This window comes from Bombina bombina, chromosome 3 (genome assembly GCF_027579735.1).
Source record: "Bombina bombina isolate aBomBom1 chromosome 3, aBomBom1.pri, whole genome shotgun sequence".
Lineage (NCBI taxonomy): Eukaryota > Metazoa > Chordata > Amphibia > Anura > Bombinatoridae > Bombina > Bombina bombina.
Window position 1 is genome coordinate 596,026,562 of NC_069501.1, and position 18,612 is coordinate 596,045,173.

At 39.5% G+C, this 18,612-nt stretch overlaps 1 protein-coding gene across 6 annotated transcripts in view; it reads right to left on the reverse strand.

Annotated features, from left to right (window-relative positions):
* LOC128653722 (ultra-long-chain fatty acid omega-hydroxylase) overlaps positions 1-18,612 on the reverse strand; it is a 136,734-nt gene that overhangs the window by 75,080 nt on the left and 43,042 nt on the right. For 3 of the 6 annotated variants that reach the window (XM_053707179.1, XM_053707180.1, XM_053707181.1), the window contains one exon: positions 4,291-4,435. The exons of the other annotated variants lie outside the window; for them this stretch is intronic. In XM_053707179.1, coding sequence (XP_053563154.1) covers positions 4,291-4,435 — 145 coding nt within the window. The remainder of the gene's footprint in view (positions 1-4,290; positions 4,436-18,612) is intronic. 6 annotated transcript variants of the gene reach the window in all.

Genomic DNA, 18,612 nt, shown 5'->3' on the forward strand with positions numbered 1-18,612 from the left:
TCCAAGAAAACATGGCTGAGGTGGCAACCCTAAGGCACAGTCACTTTATTTTTTCCTCCGTTCCTCAGCTTTAAGAGACAATAAACACTAAATACATTTTCTATGCATAGTGTTGATGTTATTCCCCACCTCCTGCTAGCCATAGGTGCCACTGTTCTATCAGAATATCAAACATATCAGATCAGCAAACGGAAGGGACGTTCCGTTAGCTGTCTGACCGCAAATACTCACCACACATGCGATCCTCCGTGCCATCGCATTCCAATCCCAACACGTCACAAATTACTATGTTTACTATTCTGATAGAACACCGTAATAGCGCAAAACTGTCGCTGTGCTATCAGTTGTAACAATCATAGGTTCTCACCAAATATGGTGAACTGCTTGTGCAATGCCGCCCGCCCCCTGCAGATTTGCGCCCAATCGGCCACTAGCAGAGGTGTCAATCAACCCGATAGTATGCGATCGGGCGGATTGATGTCATTAGCCTCAGAGGCAGCGGACCAGTTAAGGAGCAGCGGTCTTAAGATTGCTGCTTCATAACTGCTGTTTCCAGCAAACCTGAAGACTCGCGCAGAAACAGGGGTATCAGGGGCCATTCAGCCCTTGATAAATTGGCCCCATTATGTGCTATTGCTCCCTTCTGGAATTTGTATGATTAGACACCTGGGACCAGATTGGTGTATTTAAATGGAATAGTATTGGAACCAGATTAGGGAATATTTTTTAATAAATATTAAACTGTGATGGTTCAATTAGATATGATCATTCAATAGGTGTATAACAACAGTATTATATAATGTATGGATTACATCTCATTGAACACTTGCTGTATTATTTCTTTCATGACCAGTAGTGTTAGATGTCAGTACACATATTGGGGTGTATATCATCACCTCCTCTCACCACCTTGTTACTTACAGGTGTGTTAATACTAAGTGCAGGCTTGTGAACTAATTCCAATTATATTGCACACTCACTATTCTGCTTTTGAGATCCTATATACTGTTATACACCTATTGAATGATCATAATAATCTAATTGAACCATCCCAGTTTAATATTTATTAAAATTTATTAAAAAATATTGAGTATTTGCGGTCAGATCAGGAAACGGAACGTTACTTACGTTTGCTGATCTGTTTGCAATTCTGACACCACCATGATGAAATTGACTTTTTATTGCAATCCAGTCCCAAGACAAACAGGATTACTTTAGAGTCTAGAGACCATCCTGGAGTCATTTGATGATCATCAAACTACTTCTAGAAGTCATTTGCACACCATCAGACATCATCAGGCTTGTAAAGTCATCAGCCAAGGTAAAGCATTCTGGGTGATGAGATCAGAATGATTATCAGATTACCTGATTAATTCACAAGCATGAACAGCTAGTGAATAACTGCTCACAGAGAACAATTGCCTCTTGGAGCATTTTGAGGTAAAATATCTTCCTGTATGTGATATTTTCTAGTCAGATTTTCACTGATATGCTGCATTACTTTTAAATGATTTAGCTATGGGTATTATGTCTGTGTAACTTTGTAATTTATTAAATATATTTTGCTGGTGTGCTCAGCCTGGTAAGTTTTACACAAACTTTATAGCAGCCCTTGAAGACTCTTAAAGTTGTATCTGCTGCTTTATTCCATTCCTAAATCTAAACAGTGTATGGAAGCAAATGTTTTGTGTCAAGAACTATTACCCTCGATCGGGGTGGAGCCAGCAGTGAGCAGAAGAGGTCGCAGATTTTTAGAGCTCCTACATAACTTCAACTAAATATGATTTAAAACCAGATTTTTGACACACCGAAAACCAATTTCATAGTGGGACTATCTCTACAACTCCCATCTGCAGCTTGGAAGTCACTAAATTTTGTTATTCTGCCAATTCTTGTGGGTTATACTTGGAAATCCTACTCTGGATCTATAGTGATGACGGCCATTTTCCCGCACCCGCAGACACGCAGTTACTATGGCTGATACCCACTGGATAGTTGTTGAGATCACTAAACTCCTGACCCACCATCACAACAAGCTTATTGCCGCTTTGGATGAAGCGGTGGAACCGGAGGAGCGGCGCGAGATCCCGATAATACTGTCTCCGGACCAAAACGAGGTAGACACTGATCGGGGGGATGCTTTGGGGCCCCGGCATCCCTCACATATCTTTAGTCTCCCATTTGCTGACCCTGGGACATATCGGGAGGCTGAGGGGGTCAACATTAAGCTCCTACTTACCAGCACGGTCCTGCAGCTCCACACGGGAGAGGATCTCACTTGCATAGCTGTCTTAGATGATGCCGAGAGACAGGGACCTCGAGGGAACACAAAGGGCCTTGACGCCATTAGCACTAACTGCCTCCCTGTCATTCACTGTGCTTTCTTAATAGGCCTAAAGATAACTCAAGCATCAGAACAGCTCTCTCTGAAATGGGAACAGTGTTGCTTGTTCCGTTCCTCCTGGTTTAAGACCTTTGAGGCTGATAGTGAATGGCTTCATTTCTGCACTGGGAAAGCCGGAATTGGTTAAGTAGCTTTAAAATCACGATCTCCCCATCTAACACAGAACTTATATAATTTGGCTTGATGTGTTGACACCATTCTTGACGGACAAAGTTGAACTGAATAAGGCACGCCATGATATTGAGGACATAACTGACAACAGCAAATGTGACAATATTGCAAGTTTAATATATCAGCAGGTTTGAGAACTATATTAATCCCTCTAAGGACCACAAAGCATTTCTATGTGACTGCCCTTCATGAAGAGATTGCTATGGTTTGAGGCCCATTTGTTTGAATCTGTATGTGTGCCATATAAGTATAGCAGGATAAATTTGTCACTAGGAGGTTCTGCATCCAGAGACATTGGGCAAAATACTGAACTCTAACACTTATATTAAGTTTGCTGGTTATATTTTTCTAGATGTCTGTCTCATTAATATGCTTACTCCCATGTTCTTAAATGGACTAAACAGTATATATCCCATGTTGTTCCATATAGGACTTGTTTATATTTGTTTGCACAAGGTTATGAGGTTAACCCAAGTAGGAAGTAATTTTCAGTCCTGTGTTAGACCGACTTATGTGCTGCACAGGAGTTCAACTGCAGTGGCATTATACCTTTCTACTCATTACTTGAACAGCGAGCTGGATATACAGCTCAGAGATTATCTGCGTTTATATATTGATTGTCAAGTGAGAGGCGTAGGACTTGGGGTGACACACAGCTCTATATGTCTAGATGGATTATGTTTATGTGATGTCATATTATTGTCACTCCAGGCTATTTAATATGTATGGTATTGGTTATGCGCTATTTACTGCCCTATGCCAAGTAACTCCACAGATATAAGATAGCCCATATACCTTAGCTATACACACATAGTTCATTAAATGTTGTCCTGTCCTCTTTGGCTGGGGGCTGAACCTCCTCTACCTACAGTTAATTAACTCTATAATCCCCCAACATAAATATTCTAAGGCTGCTACAAGATAGCATACATATACCTAGCTTATCTAGATCAAGGTTACCCCTTCTGGCACCTTTGTTATTTTATTATATTCAGTGTGCCACCTCTTCCCCCCCCATAATGTATCTTCCTAATTGGAAGAGCTACTCAAGCGGTTTAGCTTAATTGTACCGCAACCTTTTATTTTGAAAGTATTATTGTGATATCTTTCTATTTCATCTGTGTTAGCTTTCTTTTTGTTCTATTGAGAGATATGTATTTTGTATCGCTAAATTTTTCTGAGATCTACTGGCTAAGATTATATCTCTAAGGGTATATCAGATGTGGAAATAAGATTTGAAAATGTTCTAGTCTCTTAGCAACAAAAAATGAAAAACTTGGGGTTTACTTTATGTGTGTTTACTATTTATGATATGCAACAAATGAACCCTATATAAAGATATAGTGGTTATTGTAACTTCTTTACTTTTATGTCTTTTATTTGTTGTAATGCATCTATACCTCAATAAAAATATTTAAAAAAAAAAAAAAAAGAACTATTACCCTCTAAAAATAAAAATACAGAAATTTGAATGCAAACTGCAAAGCATATGGGTTTCACAAGCAAAGAGAAGTCCTGGCATTAAAGATGGTCACGGACAAAAAGCACATCCCCTTATTCTGAGCTGCTCTATAACAGTCAGTGTTTCTTGACTGGGGTAAAGATGACCACAGCTACAGCCTTATAAGCTCTACATGTAAAGCAATAATGTGCACATAAAGGCTCCAGATCAAGCTCAGAAGCATTTCTGCAGGAATAAGGGCAAACCAAGCTACCTGACACCTGAAGCACTGGCTTAATGCTAATTGGGTGAAAAAGCCGTACGATAGGATAACAAAGGCTAAACCACCAAGAGCAGGCATCAACGTTGCGTTTCACCAAGGAGTCCACCATCTGCAATCCTTCTTCATTATTCATGATCTAGGATGAACAAAAGGGAAAAGAGGCAGATACGTGGACAGTCGTTAGCAAACATATTTTCACATATCACCAAGCCTTATTTATTCTTAAGATGATGGAACAACCATATGTAATGTGGATTCATCGTCGTTTGTACAATGTAGTTCTTCTCTCACTTCTATGTATGGATGTCTGGGGGGGTCAAATGCCCACCTGGAATTTTGCTCTTTATACTAAAGAATAAGTACCCACTCGAGTAACATGGTTTATGTTACTAAAGCCATGATTTTTACAATGATATGCAGCACATTTGTACATCAAGGCTCTCTCTCCTGCTGCACACATTGCTACTAATAGCATTTTGTTTGGCACATTCCATCCCTCCCAGAAACTTTCTGTACAGTGTGCATGTGTGCAGTGTTTGTTTAGTGTTCATATGTGTGTAGTGTGCATATGTGCAATGCGTGTAGTGTTTTTGTGTAGTGCGTGCCATTTGTGTGTAGTGAGCATGTGTGTGGTGTCTGTGCGTGTGCAGGGTTTGTATTAGTGAGAGTGCATATGTGTGTGTATTATTTGTGTACACTATGTAGTGAGCATGTGTGCAGTGTTTGTACGTGTAGTGAGCATGTGTGAAGTGTTTGTACGTGTAGTGAGCATGTATGAAGTGTTTGTACGTGTAGTGTGCATGTGTGCTGTTCTTGTGTTGTGTATGTGTGTATAGTTTGTGTAATGTGTGCGTGTACTGTATGCTTGTGAGTAGTATTTGTGTAGTGAGCGTGTGTAGTGTGTGTTTATTGTTTGTACAGTGTGCATTTCTGCAGTGTTTGTGTAATGTGTGTATGTTTGTGTGTAGTGTGCATGTGTGTAATGTATGCAATGTGTGTGTAGTGTTTGTGTATGCAAGTGTAATTTGTGTATAGTGTTTGTGTATGTTTGTGTATGCAGCGTTTATGTATGCAATGTGTGTGCAGTGTTTGTTTATGTGTATGCAGTGTGTACAATGCGTGTGTGTAATGTGTGTGTAGTGTATGTGTATCTGTGTACAATGTGTGTGTAGTGTTTGTGTATGCAATGTGTGGATAGCATATGTGTAATGTGTGTGTGTGTGCGCAATGTGTGAGTAGTGTTTGTGCATGTGTATGTTTGTTTAGTGTATGTTGTATGTGTAGTGTGTGCTATGTGTGTGTGGTGTTTATGTATGCAATGTGTGTGCAGTGTTTGTTTATGTGTATGTAATGTGTGAGTAGTGTTACTGTATGTGTGTAGTGTGTACAATGTGTTTGTTTGTGTAGTGTTTGTGTGTATGTGCAATGTGTGAGTAGTGTTTGTGTATGTGTGTAGTGTTTGTGTACGTGTGTGTAGTGTATGTTTAGTATAGTGTGTGCAATGATTGTGTGAGTGTGCCGTGTTTCTATATATAGTGTTTGTGTATGTTGTAGTGTGTGCAATGTGTGTGTGTATGTGTTTGTGTATGTGTGTAGTGTTTGTGTATGCAATGTGTGGGTTTAGTGTTTGTGTATGTAGTGTGTGTGTTTTGTTGAGTTTGTGTATGTAGTGTGCGTGTAGTGTTTGTGTAGTGTGTACTTATGCAATATTTGTATATCTGTGTGTAGTGCATGTAATGTGTTTGTGTTATTGTTTCTGTAGTATGTAGTGTTTGTGTCTGTAATGTGTGCCGTCTGACTTAGACTTATCACACTACAGGTAACAGAACCATGCTCCAGGTACTCGCTGTCTTCCGGGCTACAGCACCATATAGATAAATAAATCCTCTGCTGACAAATTGTGTTACTGAGAAAGTCTTAACTTAGAAACATTTACATTTCAGTAACCATTGATTATTTTTTAACAACAAATAAAAGCACAAATTACAAAATGAAATCTAATCTGTCTGCCAAATTTTATAACGGCCAGTGCAGTGGTTTTCGCTGAAGGTTTAGCTCATTAGTATTAAAGGGAGATGAAAATCAAATTTAAAGGGATATAAAAGTGCAAAAAGAAAATGCTCTAATATGTTAGAGCATTTTATAATTGCCCTATTACTTGCATAGAACTATGTATGGATTAAACACATAGCTAAAGTCAGCTCCAGAGTGACAGTGCACCACTAGGAGCTAGCTTAAAACATCTGATGAGCCAATTACAAGAGACAAATGTGTAGCCACCAATCACCAGCTAGCTCCCAGTTGTGTAGAATATGTACATATTCTTTTTCAACAAAGGATACCAAAAGTACAAAGTACTTTTGATAATAGAAGTTAATTTAAAAGTATTTGAATCATTAAACTTTAATGTAGACTTACTTATCCCTTTTAACATTTCATGATTTAGACAGAGCATGCAATTTTAAGAGATTTTTCAGCTTAATTCAATTATCAGATGTATCATTCTCTTGGTATCTATTGTTAAAAAGCTATTGGGAGGTGTCTGGTGATTGGTGGCTACATACAAGCCTTTTGTTATTGGCTAACAAGATGTGTTCAGCTAGCTCCCAGTAGCAAACTGCAGTTCCGGAGCTGACTTCAACTATTTGTTTATCTGCTTTGCCAGATTTAAACATATTGTTATGTGCCAACAATAGTGCAATAATAATATCAATGTTCTTTTTAGTGGGTGCGCCATCCGTCTGATTTTACTGACCACCCGGCTAAAATTATAGCCAATATAAAGCTAAAGTTAACTAATAATAAAAATGTTCAATTGTTATTGCACAAATTATCATTAAATACATTTATGTTAAATTATGCAACTCATTTGTGCTTTGGATAGCAGAAAATTATATAATATTAGAAAATATTACACTGCCCCCCTTGGCTACTTCATAATGCCACCCAGCAACGTCATAATGCCCCTTGGATACTTGATATTGCCCCCGGCTACTTAATAATGCCCCCCGGCTACTTGATAATACCCCTTGGATATTTGATAATGCCCCCTGGATACTTGAAATGCCGCAGGCTACTTAATAATGCCCCCCTGGCTACTTCATAATGCCACTCGGATACTTGATAATGCCCCCCGGCTACTTGATAATGCCCCTCGGATACTTAATAATGCCCCCCGGCTACTTGATAATTCCCCTCAGATACTTGATAATGCCCCCTGGCTACTTGAAATGCCCCCCGGCTACTTAATAATGCCCCCCGGCTACTTGATAATGCCCCTCGGATACTTGATAATGCCCCCCGGCTACTTCATAATGCCCCTCGGATACTTGATAATGCCCCCCGGCTACTTGATAATGCCCCCCCGACTACTTGATAATGCCCCTCGGATACTTGATAATGCCTCCTGGCTACTTGATAATGCCCCCCAGCTTGCAAAATCTGCTGTGGAGAACACTGAAATGCTCTAACATATTAAAGCACTTTCTAATTACAGTTCTGTGCCTCACTAAGAGATAGGGAATGTCCAATGTAACTTTTTAACACTTCCAAAAATAATGTTTAATTTTCAGCATTTTAAGTTACAGAGGATGCCCACAAATTGATCTTTATTATATGTGAATGTTGTTTTGTATTTCTTATATATATATAATTAAAATATGTTCACGCGTTGCCTCTAATTTATAACCTAAAAATCAGGGTTAAACATTGCACAGTCCAGCAAATTTAAACTATAGCTGTAAGGTATAAACAAACTTTAAATGTATTATTTATGCATAAGAAATCATTCACATCATTGCAAAAGATCGGACAGCAAATACTATAAAAGCATTTAAATCAATAATTTAGTATTTTGAAAAATACACGTTGTTTTGCTGTCCCATGACACACCACTTGAAAATCCACTTAAAACCTCTTACGTTGCTTTGGCAATTAGAAATATATATAGCTGAACTCCTACACATGTAAACCAGCGTACAGTACATAGGAGGATCAGGAATGTACTCTATGGAAATACTACAATTTTCCAGAGTTAAATTACAAAACAAACCAGAAAAGATGTAAGTGCATTGCAAAGTTTTTCTTTAACATTATGCACAATTAAACATTTTGGGCTAAATTTCAAGTGCATTATCTTGTGCTTGAACCAGCACATTTTTAAGTGTGCTCTACACTTTTATTGGGGGATAAGCGCATGGAGCAATGTTAACGCCCATATTACCAATAGTGTTGAGCTTGAGGGCAGCACATGATAGCGCTAAAAAATGCTTGTACTTTTGGAGATCTGACGTTACTGTTAAAAAAGCAGGAAATTGCCTTTCAAATGGAGGCTCTTGGGGGGTTTCTAGTGCTTAAAGGATCTGAGATAAAAGGGTTTAAATAATTATCCATAATCCAGATCCCCTAAGAATTCTGTAGCAGCCTGGCACATATGTGCATGGTGATATTACCAGCGTCCCCCAGGTAATTGCAGGAAGGGTGTGATTAATGTGCCCCACCCCCAGGGAGATAACACGTGGTCATCATAGTTTATAAATATATATGTTTGTAGATGTAATAAAGATCAGGATGAAAAAAAAACATTCTTCAGAGAAAGGAAAATACCAGAAAAAGACATCATGATGTGAAATTAGAAGGTTAAAGCCACATAAGCAATGTGTGTGCTTTTTATTTACATTTATCTCTTTATCTAGTTCTACTTTTGGTTACATTTCTTCAGTATAATAAAGTTAACTTAAACTTTCATGCCTGCAGCCAATAGTTGAGAAGCAGCAGTCATCAGAACGTATACAATCACCCCCGACTAGACCAACCAGAATGATTGACAGCCCCTGCTCCAGCGGCAATGATGTGTTAAAGGCGGGCAGTGCATGCTGCCCACTTATGGATATGCCAGATTGAATGGTTCCGAGTAGCGAACCTTGTCCGCCTGGCATTTAATAAATGAGGTAAAACATTTGAGGTGACACTGAATAGATGGAAATGATCACTCAGGACATAAAATATGTTAAATATGAGCTAATATTTATTATTAATAAAAGAGATGATTAAAATATTTTCTTTGAAAATTTATTAGTAAAATAATTTTTTTAATTTTTTTTAAAAAAAATTGATTAAAAAACATAATTTATGCTTACCTGATAAATTCCTTTCTTCTGTTGTGTGATCAGTCCACGGGTCATCATTACTTCTGGGATATAACTCCTCCCCAACAGGAAATGCAAGAGGATTCACCCAGCAGAGCTGCATATAGCTCCTCCCCTCTACGTCAGTCCCAGTCATTCGACCAAGAATCAACGAGAAAGGAGTAACCAAGGGTGAAGTGGTGACTGGAGTATAATTTAAAAGATATTTACCTGCCTTAAAACAGGGCGGGCCGTGGACTGATCACACAACAGAAGAAAGGAATTTATCAGGTAAGCATAAATTATGTTTTCTTCTGTTATGTGTGATCAGTCCACGGGTCATCATTACTTCTGGGATACCAATACCAAAGCAAAAGTACACGGATGACGGGAGGGATAGGCAGGCTCATTATATAGAAGGAACCACTGCCTGAAGAACCTTTCTCCCAAAAATAGCCTCCGAAGAAGCAAAAGTGTCAAATTTGTAAAATTTGGAAAAAGTATGAAGCGAAGACCAAGTTGCAGCCTTGCAAATCTGTTCAACAGAGGCCTCATTCTTAAAGGCCCAAGTGGAAGCCACAGCTCTAGTGGAGTGAGCTGTAATTCTTTCAGGAGGCTGCTGACCAGCAGTCTCATAGGCTAAACGTATTATGCTACGAAGCCAAAAAGAGAGAGAGGTAGCAGAAGCTTTTTGACCTCTCCTCTGTCCAGAATAAACGACAAACAGGGAAGAAGTTTGGCGAAAATCTTTAGTTGCCTGCAAGTAGAACTTGAGGGCACGAACTACATCCAGATTGTGTAGAAGACGTTCCTTCTTTGAAGAAGGATTTGGACACAAGGATGGAACAACAATCTCTTGATTGATATTCCTGTTAGTGACCACCTTAGGTAAGAACCCAGGTTTAGTACGCAGAACTACCTTGTCTGAGTGAAAAATCAGATAAGGAGAATCACAATGTAAGGCTGATAACTCAGAGACTCTTCGAGCCGAGGAAATAGCCAATAAAAACAGAACTTTCCAAGATAACAATTTTATATCAATGGAATGAAGGGGTTCAAAAGGAACACCCTGTAAAACGTTAAGAACTAAGTTTAAACTCCATGGCGGAGCAACAGCTTTAAACACAGGCTTGATCCTAGCTAAAGCCTGACAAAAAGCCTGGACGTCTGGATTTTCTGACAGACGCCTGTGTAACAAGATGGACAGAGCTGAAATCTGTCCCTTTAATGAACTAGCTGATAAACCCTTTTCTAACCCTTCTTGTAGAAAAGACAATATCCTAGAGATCCTAACCTTACTCCAGGAGTAATGTTTGGATTCGCACCAGTATAGGTATTTACGCCATATTTTATGGTAAATCTTTCTGGTAACAGGCTTCCTAGCCTGTATCAGGGTATCAATAACCGACTCAGAAAAACCACGTTTTGATAAAATCAAACGTTCAATTTCCAAGCAGTCAGCTTCAGAGAAGTTAGATTTTGATGTTTGAATGGACCCTGTATCAGAAGGTCCTGTCTTAGAGGTAGAGACCAAGGCGGACAGGATGACATGTCCACTAGATCTGCATACCAAGTCCTGCGTGGCCATGCAGGCGCTATTAGAATCACTGATGCTCTCTCCTGTTTGATTTTGGCAATCAATCGAGGAAGCAGCGGAAAGGGTGGAAACACATAAGCCATCCCGAAGTTCCAAGGTGCTGTCAAAGCATCTATCAGAACCGCTCCCGGATCCCTGGATCTGGACCCGTAGCGAGGAAGTTTGGCGTTCTGGCGAGACGCCATGAGATCTATCTCTGGTTTGCCCCAACGTCGAAGTATTTGGGCAAAGACCTCCGGATGAAGTTCCCACTCCCCCGGATGAAAAGTCTGGCGACTCAAGAAATCCGCCTCCCAGTTCTCCACTCCCGGGATGTGGATTGCTGACAGGTGGCAAGAGTGAGACTCTGCCCAGCGAATTATCTTTGATACTTCCACCATTGCTAGGGAGCTTCTTGTCCCTCCCTGATGGTTGATGTAAGCTACAGTCGTGATGTTGTCCGACTGAAACCTGATGAACCCCCGAGTTGTTAATTGGGGCCAAGCTAGAAGGGCATTGAGAACTGCTCTCAATTCCAGAATGTTTATTGGAAGGAGACTCTCCTCCTGATTCCATAGTCCCTGAGCCTTCAGAGAATTCCAGACAGCGCCCCAACCTAGTAGGCTGGCGTCTGTTGTTACAATTGTCCAGTCTGGCCTGCTGAATGGCATCCCCCTGGACAGGTGTGGCCGATGAAGCCACCATAGAAGAGAATTTCTGGTCTCTTGATTCAGATTCAGAGTAGGGGACAAATCTGAGTAATCCCCATTCCACTGACTTAGCATGCATAATTGCAGAGGTCTGAGGTGTAGGCGTGCAAAAGGTACTATGTCCATTGCCGCTACCATTAATCCGATCACCTCCATGCATTGAGCTACTGACGGGTGTTGAATGGAATGAAGGACACGGCATGCATTTTGAAGCTTTGTTAACCTGTCCTCTGTCAGGTAAATCTTCATTTCTACAGAATCTATAAGAGTCCCCAAGAATGGAACTCTTGTGAGAGGAAAAAGAGAACTCTTCTTTTCGTTTACTTTCCATCCATGCGACCTTAGAAATGCCAGAACTAACTCTGTATGAGACTTGGCAGTTTGAAAGCTTGAAGCTTGTATTAGAATGTCGTCTAGGTATGGAGCTACCGAAATCCCTCGCGGTCTTAGTACCGCCAGAAGGGCACCCAGAACCTTTGTGAAGATTCTTGGAGCCGTAGCCAATCCGAATGGAAGAGCTACAAACTGGTAGTGCCTGTCTAAGAAGGCAAACCTTAGATACCGGTGATGATCTTTGTGGATCGGTATGTGAAGGTAAGCATCCTTTAAATCCACTGTGGTCATGTACTGACCCTCTTGGATCATGGGTAAGATTGTCCGAATAGTTTCCATTTTGAACGATGGAACTCTTAGGAATTTGTTTAGAATCTTTAAATCTAAGATTGGCCTGAAAGTTCCCTCTTTTTTGGGAACCACAAACAGGTTTGAGTAGAACCCTTGTCCTTGTTCCGACCGCGGAACCGGATGGATCACTCCCATTATTAACAGATCTTGTACGCAGCGTAGAAACGCTTCTTTCTTTATCTGGTTTGTTGACAACCTTGACAGATGAAATCTCCCTCTTGGGGGAGATAATTTGAAGTCTAGAAGGTATCCCTGAGATATGATCTCTAGTGCCCAGGGATCCTGAACATCTCTTTCCCAGGCCTGGGCGAAGAGAGAGAGTCTGCCCCCCACTAGATCCGGTCCCGGATCGGGGGCTCTCGGTTCATGCTGTCTTTGGGGCAGCAGCAGGTTTCCTGGCCTGCTTGCTCTTGTTCCAGGACTGGTTAGGCTTCCAGCCTTGCCTGTAACGAGCAACAGCTCCTTCCTGTTTTGGTGCAGTGGAGGTTGATGCTGCTCCTGTTTTGAAGTTCCGAAAGGGACGAAAATTAGACTGTCTAGCCTTAGCTTTGGCTTTGTCTTGAGGTAGGGCGTGGCCCTTACCTCCTGTAATATCAGCGATAATCTCTTTCAAACCGGGCCCAAATAAAGACTGCCCCTTGAAAGGTATATTAAGTAATTTGGACTTAGAAGTAACATCAGCTGACCAGGATTTTAGCCACAGCGCCCTACGTGCCTGTATGGCGAATCCTGAGTTCTTAGCCGTAAGTTTGGTTAAATGTACTACGGCCTCCGAAATGAAGGAATTAGCTAGTTTAAGGACTCTAAGCCTGTCCGTAATGTCGTCTAGCGTAGATGAACTAAGGTTCTCTTCAAGCGACTCAATCCAAAATGCTGACGCAGCCGTAATCGGCGCGATACATGCAAGGGGTTGTAATATAAAACCTTGTTGAACAAACATTTTCTTAAGGTAACCCTCTAATTTTTTATCCATTGGATCTGAGAAAGCACAGCTATCCTCCACCGGGATAGTGGTACGCTTAGCTAAAGTAGAAACTGCTCCCTCCACCTTGGGGACCGTTTGCCATAAGTCCCGAGTGGTGGCGTCTATTGGAAACATCTTTCTAAATATTGGAGGGGGTGAGAACGGCACACCGGGTCTATCCCACTCCTTAGTAACAATTTCAGTTAGTCTCTTAGGTATAGGAAAAACGTCAGTACTCGCCGGTACCGCAAAGTATTTATCCAACCTACACAGTTTCTCTGGTATTGCAACGGTGTTACAATCGTTGAGAGCTGCTAAGACCTCCCCTAGTAATACACGGAGGTTCTCCAATTTAAATTTAAAATTTGAAATATCTGAGTCCAATCTGTTTGGATCAGAACCGTCACCCACAGAATGAAGCTCTCCGTCCTCATGCTCTGCGAGCTGTGACGCAGTATCAGACATGGCCCTAGCATTGTCAGCGCACTCTGTTCTCACCCCAGAGTGATCACGCTTGCCTCTTAGTTCTGGTAATTTAGACAAAACTTCAGTCATAACAGTAGCCATATCCTGTAATGTGATTTGTAATGGCCGCCCAGATGTACTAGGCGCCAAAATATCACGCACCTCCCGGGCGGGAGATGCAGGTACTGCCGCGTGAGGCGAGTTAGTCGGCATAACTCTCCCCTCGCTGTTTGGTGAAATTTGTTCACATTGTACAGATTGACTTTTATTTAAAGTAGCATCAATACAGTTAGTACATAAATTTCTATTGGGCTCCACCTTGGCATTGGAACAAATGACACAGATATCTTCCTCTGAGTCAGACATGTTTAACACACTAGCAAAAAACTTACAACTTGGTTATAATCTTTTTTAGCAAAAAACGTACTGTGCCTCAAAGAGGTACTAACAATTAAATGACAGTTGAAATAATGAACTGAAAAAAACAGTTATAGCATCAAACTTTAAAACAACAAAACTTTTAGCAAAGGTTTGTTCCCATTAGTAAAATAACAATAATTAAATTTGACATAAAAAATACAAAGCAACGTTTTTATTCACAGTCACTATAAGAATTCTCACAGCTCTGCTGAGAGAATTTACCTCCCTTCAAAGAAGTTTGAAGACCCCTGAGATCTATCAGAGATGAACCGGATCATGCAGGAAATATAAAAGTAACTGACTGGTATTTTTTGATGCGTAGCAAAGAGCGCCAAAAACGGCCCCTCCCTCTCCCACACAGCAGTGAAGAGAAACGAAACTGTCACAAATAAAAGCAAAAAAACTGCCAAGTGGAAAATAATGCCCAAATATTTATTCACACAGTACCTCAGCAATGTAAACGATTCTACATTCCAGCAAAAACGTTTAACATGATAAATAGTTATTAAAAAGGATTAGTGACCTTTAACAGAGTAGTTCCGGTGAAATACCATCCCCAGAATACTGAAGTGTATACATACATGTCATTTTAACGGTATGGCAGGATTTTCTCATCAATTCCATTCAGAAAATAAAAACTGCTACATACCTCAATGCAGATTCATCTGCCCGCTGTCCCCTGATCTGAAGCCTTTACCTCCCTCAGATGGCCGAGAACAGCAATATGATCTTAACTACTCCGGTTAAAATCATAGTAAAAAACTCTGACAGATTCTTCCTCAAACTCTGCCAGAGAAGTAATAACACGCTCCGGTGCTATTTTAAAATAACAAACTTTTGATTGAAGTCATAAAAACTAAGTATAATCACCATAGTCCTCTCACACATCCTATCTAGTCGTTGGGTGCAAGAGAATGACTGGGACTGACGTAGAGGGGAGGAGCTATATGCAGCTCTGCTGGGTGAATCCTCTTGCATTTCCTGTTGGGGAGGAGTTATATCCCAGAAGTAATGATGACCCGTGGACTGATCACACATAACAGAAGAAATAGAATTTAATTGAATTTTGTATTAAAAAGCTGATATAATAATGTTTTTCAGCAAAAATAACAGAGGCAAAAAAGATGAAAAGAAAAGATATAAGTGAGGTGAGTGTACTGAGCAGAGGATATAGTTAGTATACACAGCACATTTAGTTAGTATGTTAGTATAGTTAGTGAGGTTATTCAAACAACAGATGCGGTTAATATACAGCAAGTGTAATGAGTGCAGTGGATTTGATTGAGGTTAAAGTGTAAACTAAAAATGGGTCAGCTAAAGGTGTATAAGCTCAAGTGGTGTGTGCTAAAAGTGGTGTGTGCTAAAAATGTATTATAAATTAAAATTATGTCAACTAAACAGCTATAAAATAAATATACCTAAATTCATCAAGTGGACAGGTGTGCAAAAAAGCAATGTAAATGAAACTTAGCTAAAAAATAAAGTTAAATATTAAAGTTAAATAGAGCTAGGTTAATAAGGCAAAGTTAGTACAACTAAAACAGCGTAACTAAAATTTGGTATTAAAAATTGCCATTTCAAACACAATTGTGATAGAACTGTAAAATGAAAGTTCTTTTCTGTGCACAGATAAAGAGTGTTGGCATATGCAAAATGTTGGGCAAGTGAAATTTTCAGTGCCGTCTCCTTTTTATGTTAAAAGTACCTTGTAAGATCAGACTCACAGTCTTTTTTGTAATTCAATCCTATGGTAAAATCAAATGAAGTAATCCAAAGTTCAGGTAATACCAGGTTACCTTAAGCTGCTTTTATTCAAGGAAGCATCTGTCAGGTTGTTAATATAGTACCTTGTTTCTTTCCTTGTCCTTTGTGGTAAAGCCAGGTTACCACTATGAATTTCAAGCCGCATACAGGGCTGGTGTGACGTTAATGTGGTGCTTCCGCGTCTGGAAGCAGAGTAGTTCTCGTCTGGTCTTTTTCTTGATGATGGTAGTCTGACGTCACAGACTACGGTGGCTCAAATTGGCCAAAAAGAAGTAACGCGTTTCGGTCGTGGACCTTTCTCAAAAGTTTGAGAAAGGTCCACGACCGAAACGCGTTACTTCTTTTTGGCCAATTTGAGCCACCGTAGTCTGTGACGTCAGACTACCATCATCAAGAAAAAGACCAGACGAGAACTACTCTGCTTCCAGACGCGGAAGCACCACATTAACGTCACACCAGCCCTGTATGCGGCTTGAAATTCATAGTGGTAACCTGGCTTTACCACAAAGGACAAGGAAAGAAACAAGGTACTATATTAACAACCTGACAGATGCTTCCTTGAATAAAAGCAGCTTAAGGTAACCTGGTATTACCTGAACTTTGGATTACTTCATTTGATTTTACCATAGGATTGAATTACAAAAAAGACTGTGAGTCTGATCTTACAAGGTACTTTTAACATAAAAAGGAGACGGCACTGAAAATTTCACTTGCCCAACATTTTGCATATGCCAACACTCTTTATCTGTGCACAGAAAAGAACTTTCATTTTACAGTTCTATCACAATTGTGTTTGAAATGGCAATTTTTAATACCAAATTTTAGTTACGCTGTTTTAGTTGTACTAACTTTGCCTTATTAACCTAGCTCTATTTAACTTTAATATTTAACTTTATTTTTTAGCTAAGTTTCATTTACATTGCTTTTTTGCACACCTGTCCACTTGATGAATTTAGGTATATTTATTTTATAGCTGTTTAGTTGACATAATTTTAATTTATAATACATTTTTAGCACACACCACTTTTAGCACACACCACTTGAGCTTATACACCTTTAGCTGACCCATTTTTAGTTTACACTTTAACCTCAATCAAACCCACTGCACTCATTACACTTGCTGTATATTAACCGCATCTGTTGTTTGAATAACCTCACTAACTATACTAACATACTAACTAAATGTGCTGTGTATACTAACTATATCCTCTGCTCAGTACACTCACCTCACTTATATCTTTTCTTTTCATCTTTTTTGCCTCTGTTATTTTTGATGAAAAACATTATTATATCAGCTTTTTAATACAAAATTCAATTAAATTCTATTTTTAATCAATTTTTTTTAAAAAAATTAAAAAAATTATTTTACTAATAAATTTTCAAAGAAAATATTTTAATCATCTCTTTTATTAATAATAAATATTAGCTCATATTTAACATATTTTATGTCCTGAGTGATCATTTCCATCTATTCAGTGTCACCTCAAATGTTTTAGCTTTAGGTCCACATAATCTGGCCTTTAGCGCAGGAAGACTATTTACATAGATTTCAATCATCAATTTTATCTGGGGATTTTTTGATATCAACCTGTATACTTTGAGGTGAATTGTTTCAGCGCTCTCTCTCTCCCTAGATATATTCCAATTTAATAAATGAGGCCCCATGAGTGAGAGCATAACATTTTAAGTGACTTTTCAATTTACTTCTATTATCACATTTACTTTGTTCTCTTGGTATTCTTAGTTGTAAAGCATACCTAGACAAGTTCAGGAGCAGCAATGCATTACTCTGAGCTAGCTGGCGAATGGTGGCTACACACAATTACATATTTTTGTTGGCTCACCAGATGTGTTCAGGTAGCACCCAGTAGTGTACTGCTGCTCTGGCGCTGTCTTAAACTATGTGTTTAATCCATTTGCATAGAATAAACACATAGTTATATACAATCAAGAGTACAATAATAAAATGTTCATAATGCTTTTAATTGAACAGGTACTCACAAGCGAGGTGGCACTCTTATTGGCATTGACGAATCTTGTTGGCAACAAGGCAAACTGCTGAATTTCCACAGCCGGATAATATTCTCATGCAATCTGTGTGTAGTGGAAGGATATGCTCCTGGAAAGGAGAAAGGCAACGCCAACTGCGCTGCAGTTGAAGGAGTGAAAGCCAGACCAATGTAATCTGATAGGCTCCTGTGTGTCGACCGGACACTTCCCAAAGTAAAGTTCATATAAGCATGAAGAGAATCTGAGTATGGTAAAAAACAAGTATTTATTAGAGCTAAACAACGCGTTTCTCGGCAGCAAGCTCTTGCCGTTTCATCAGGTAGTATACAGGTTATGCCTACCGTGAGGTTTAAAAATACATATATCGGATGTGATTGGATGTGAAATCGGCCAATCATGGCATTGAGACATAATTAATACAATGTATGGATAACAAAACGAAACAGTTTGTCTGTTAAAAAATAACTAGGTGAATAACTAGATAAAAGCAACAAAGTATTACGCCATAAGGGGCAAAAATAAATATACTATGTCACGCTTTTTCATCTTTATTGTCAGTATGTATTTTAATTTTTTTAGTCATTAGATTAGCCC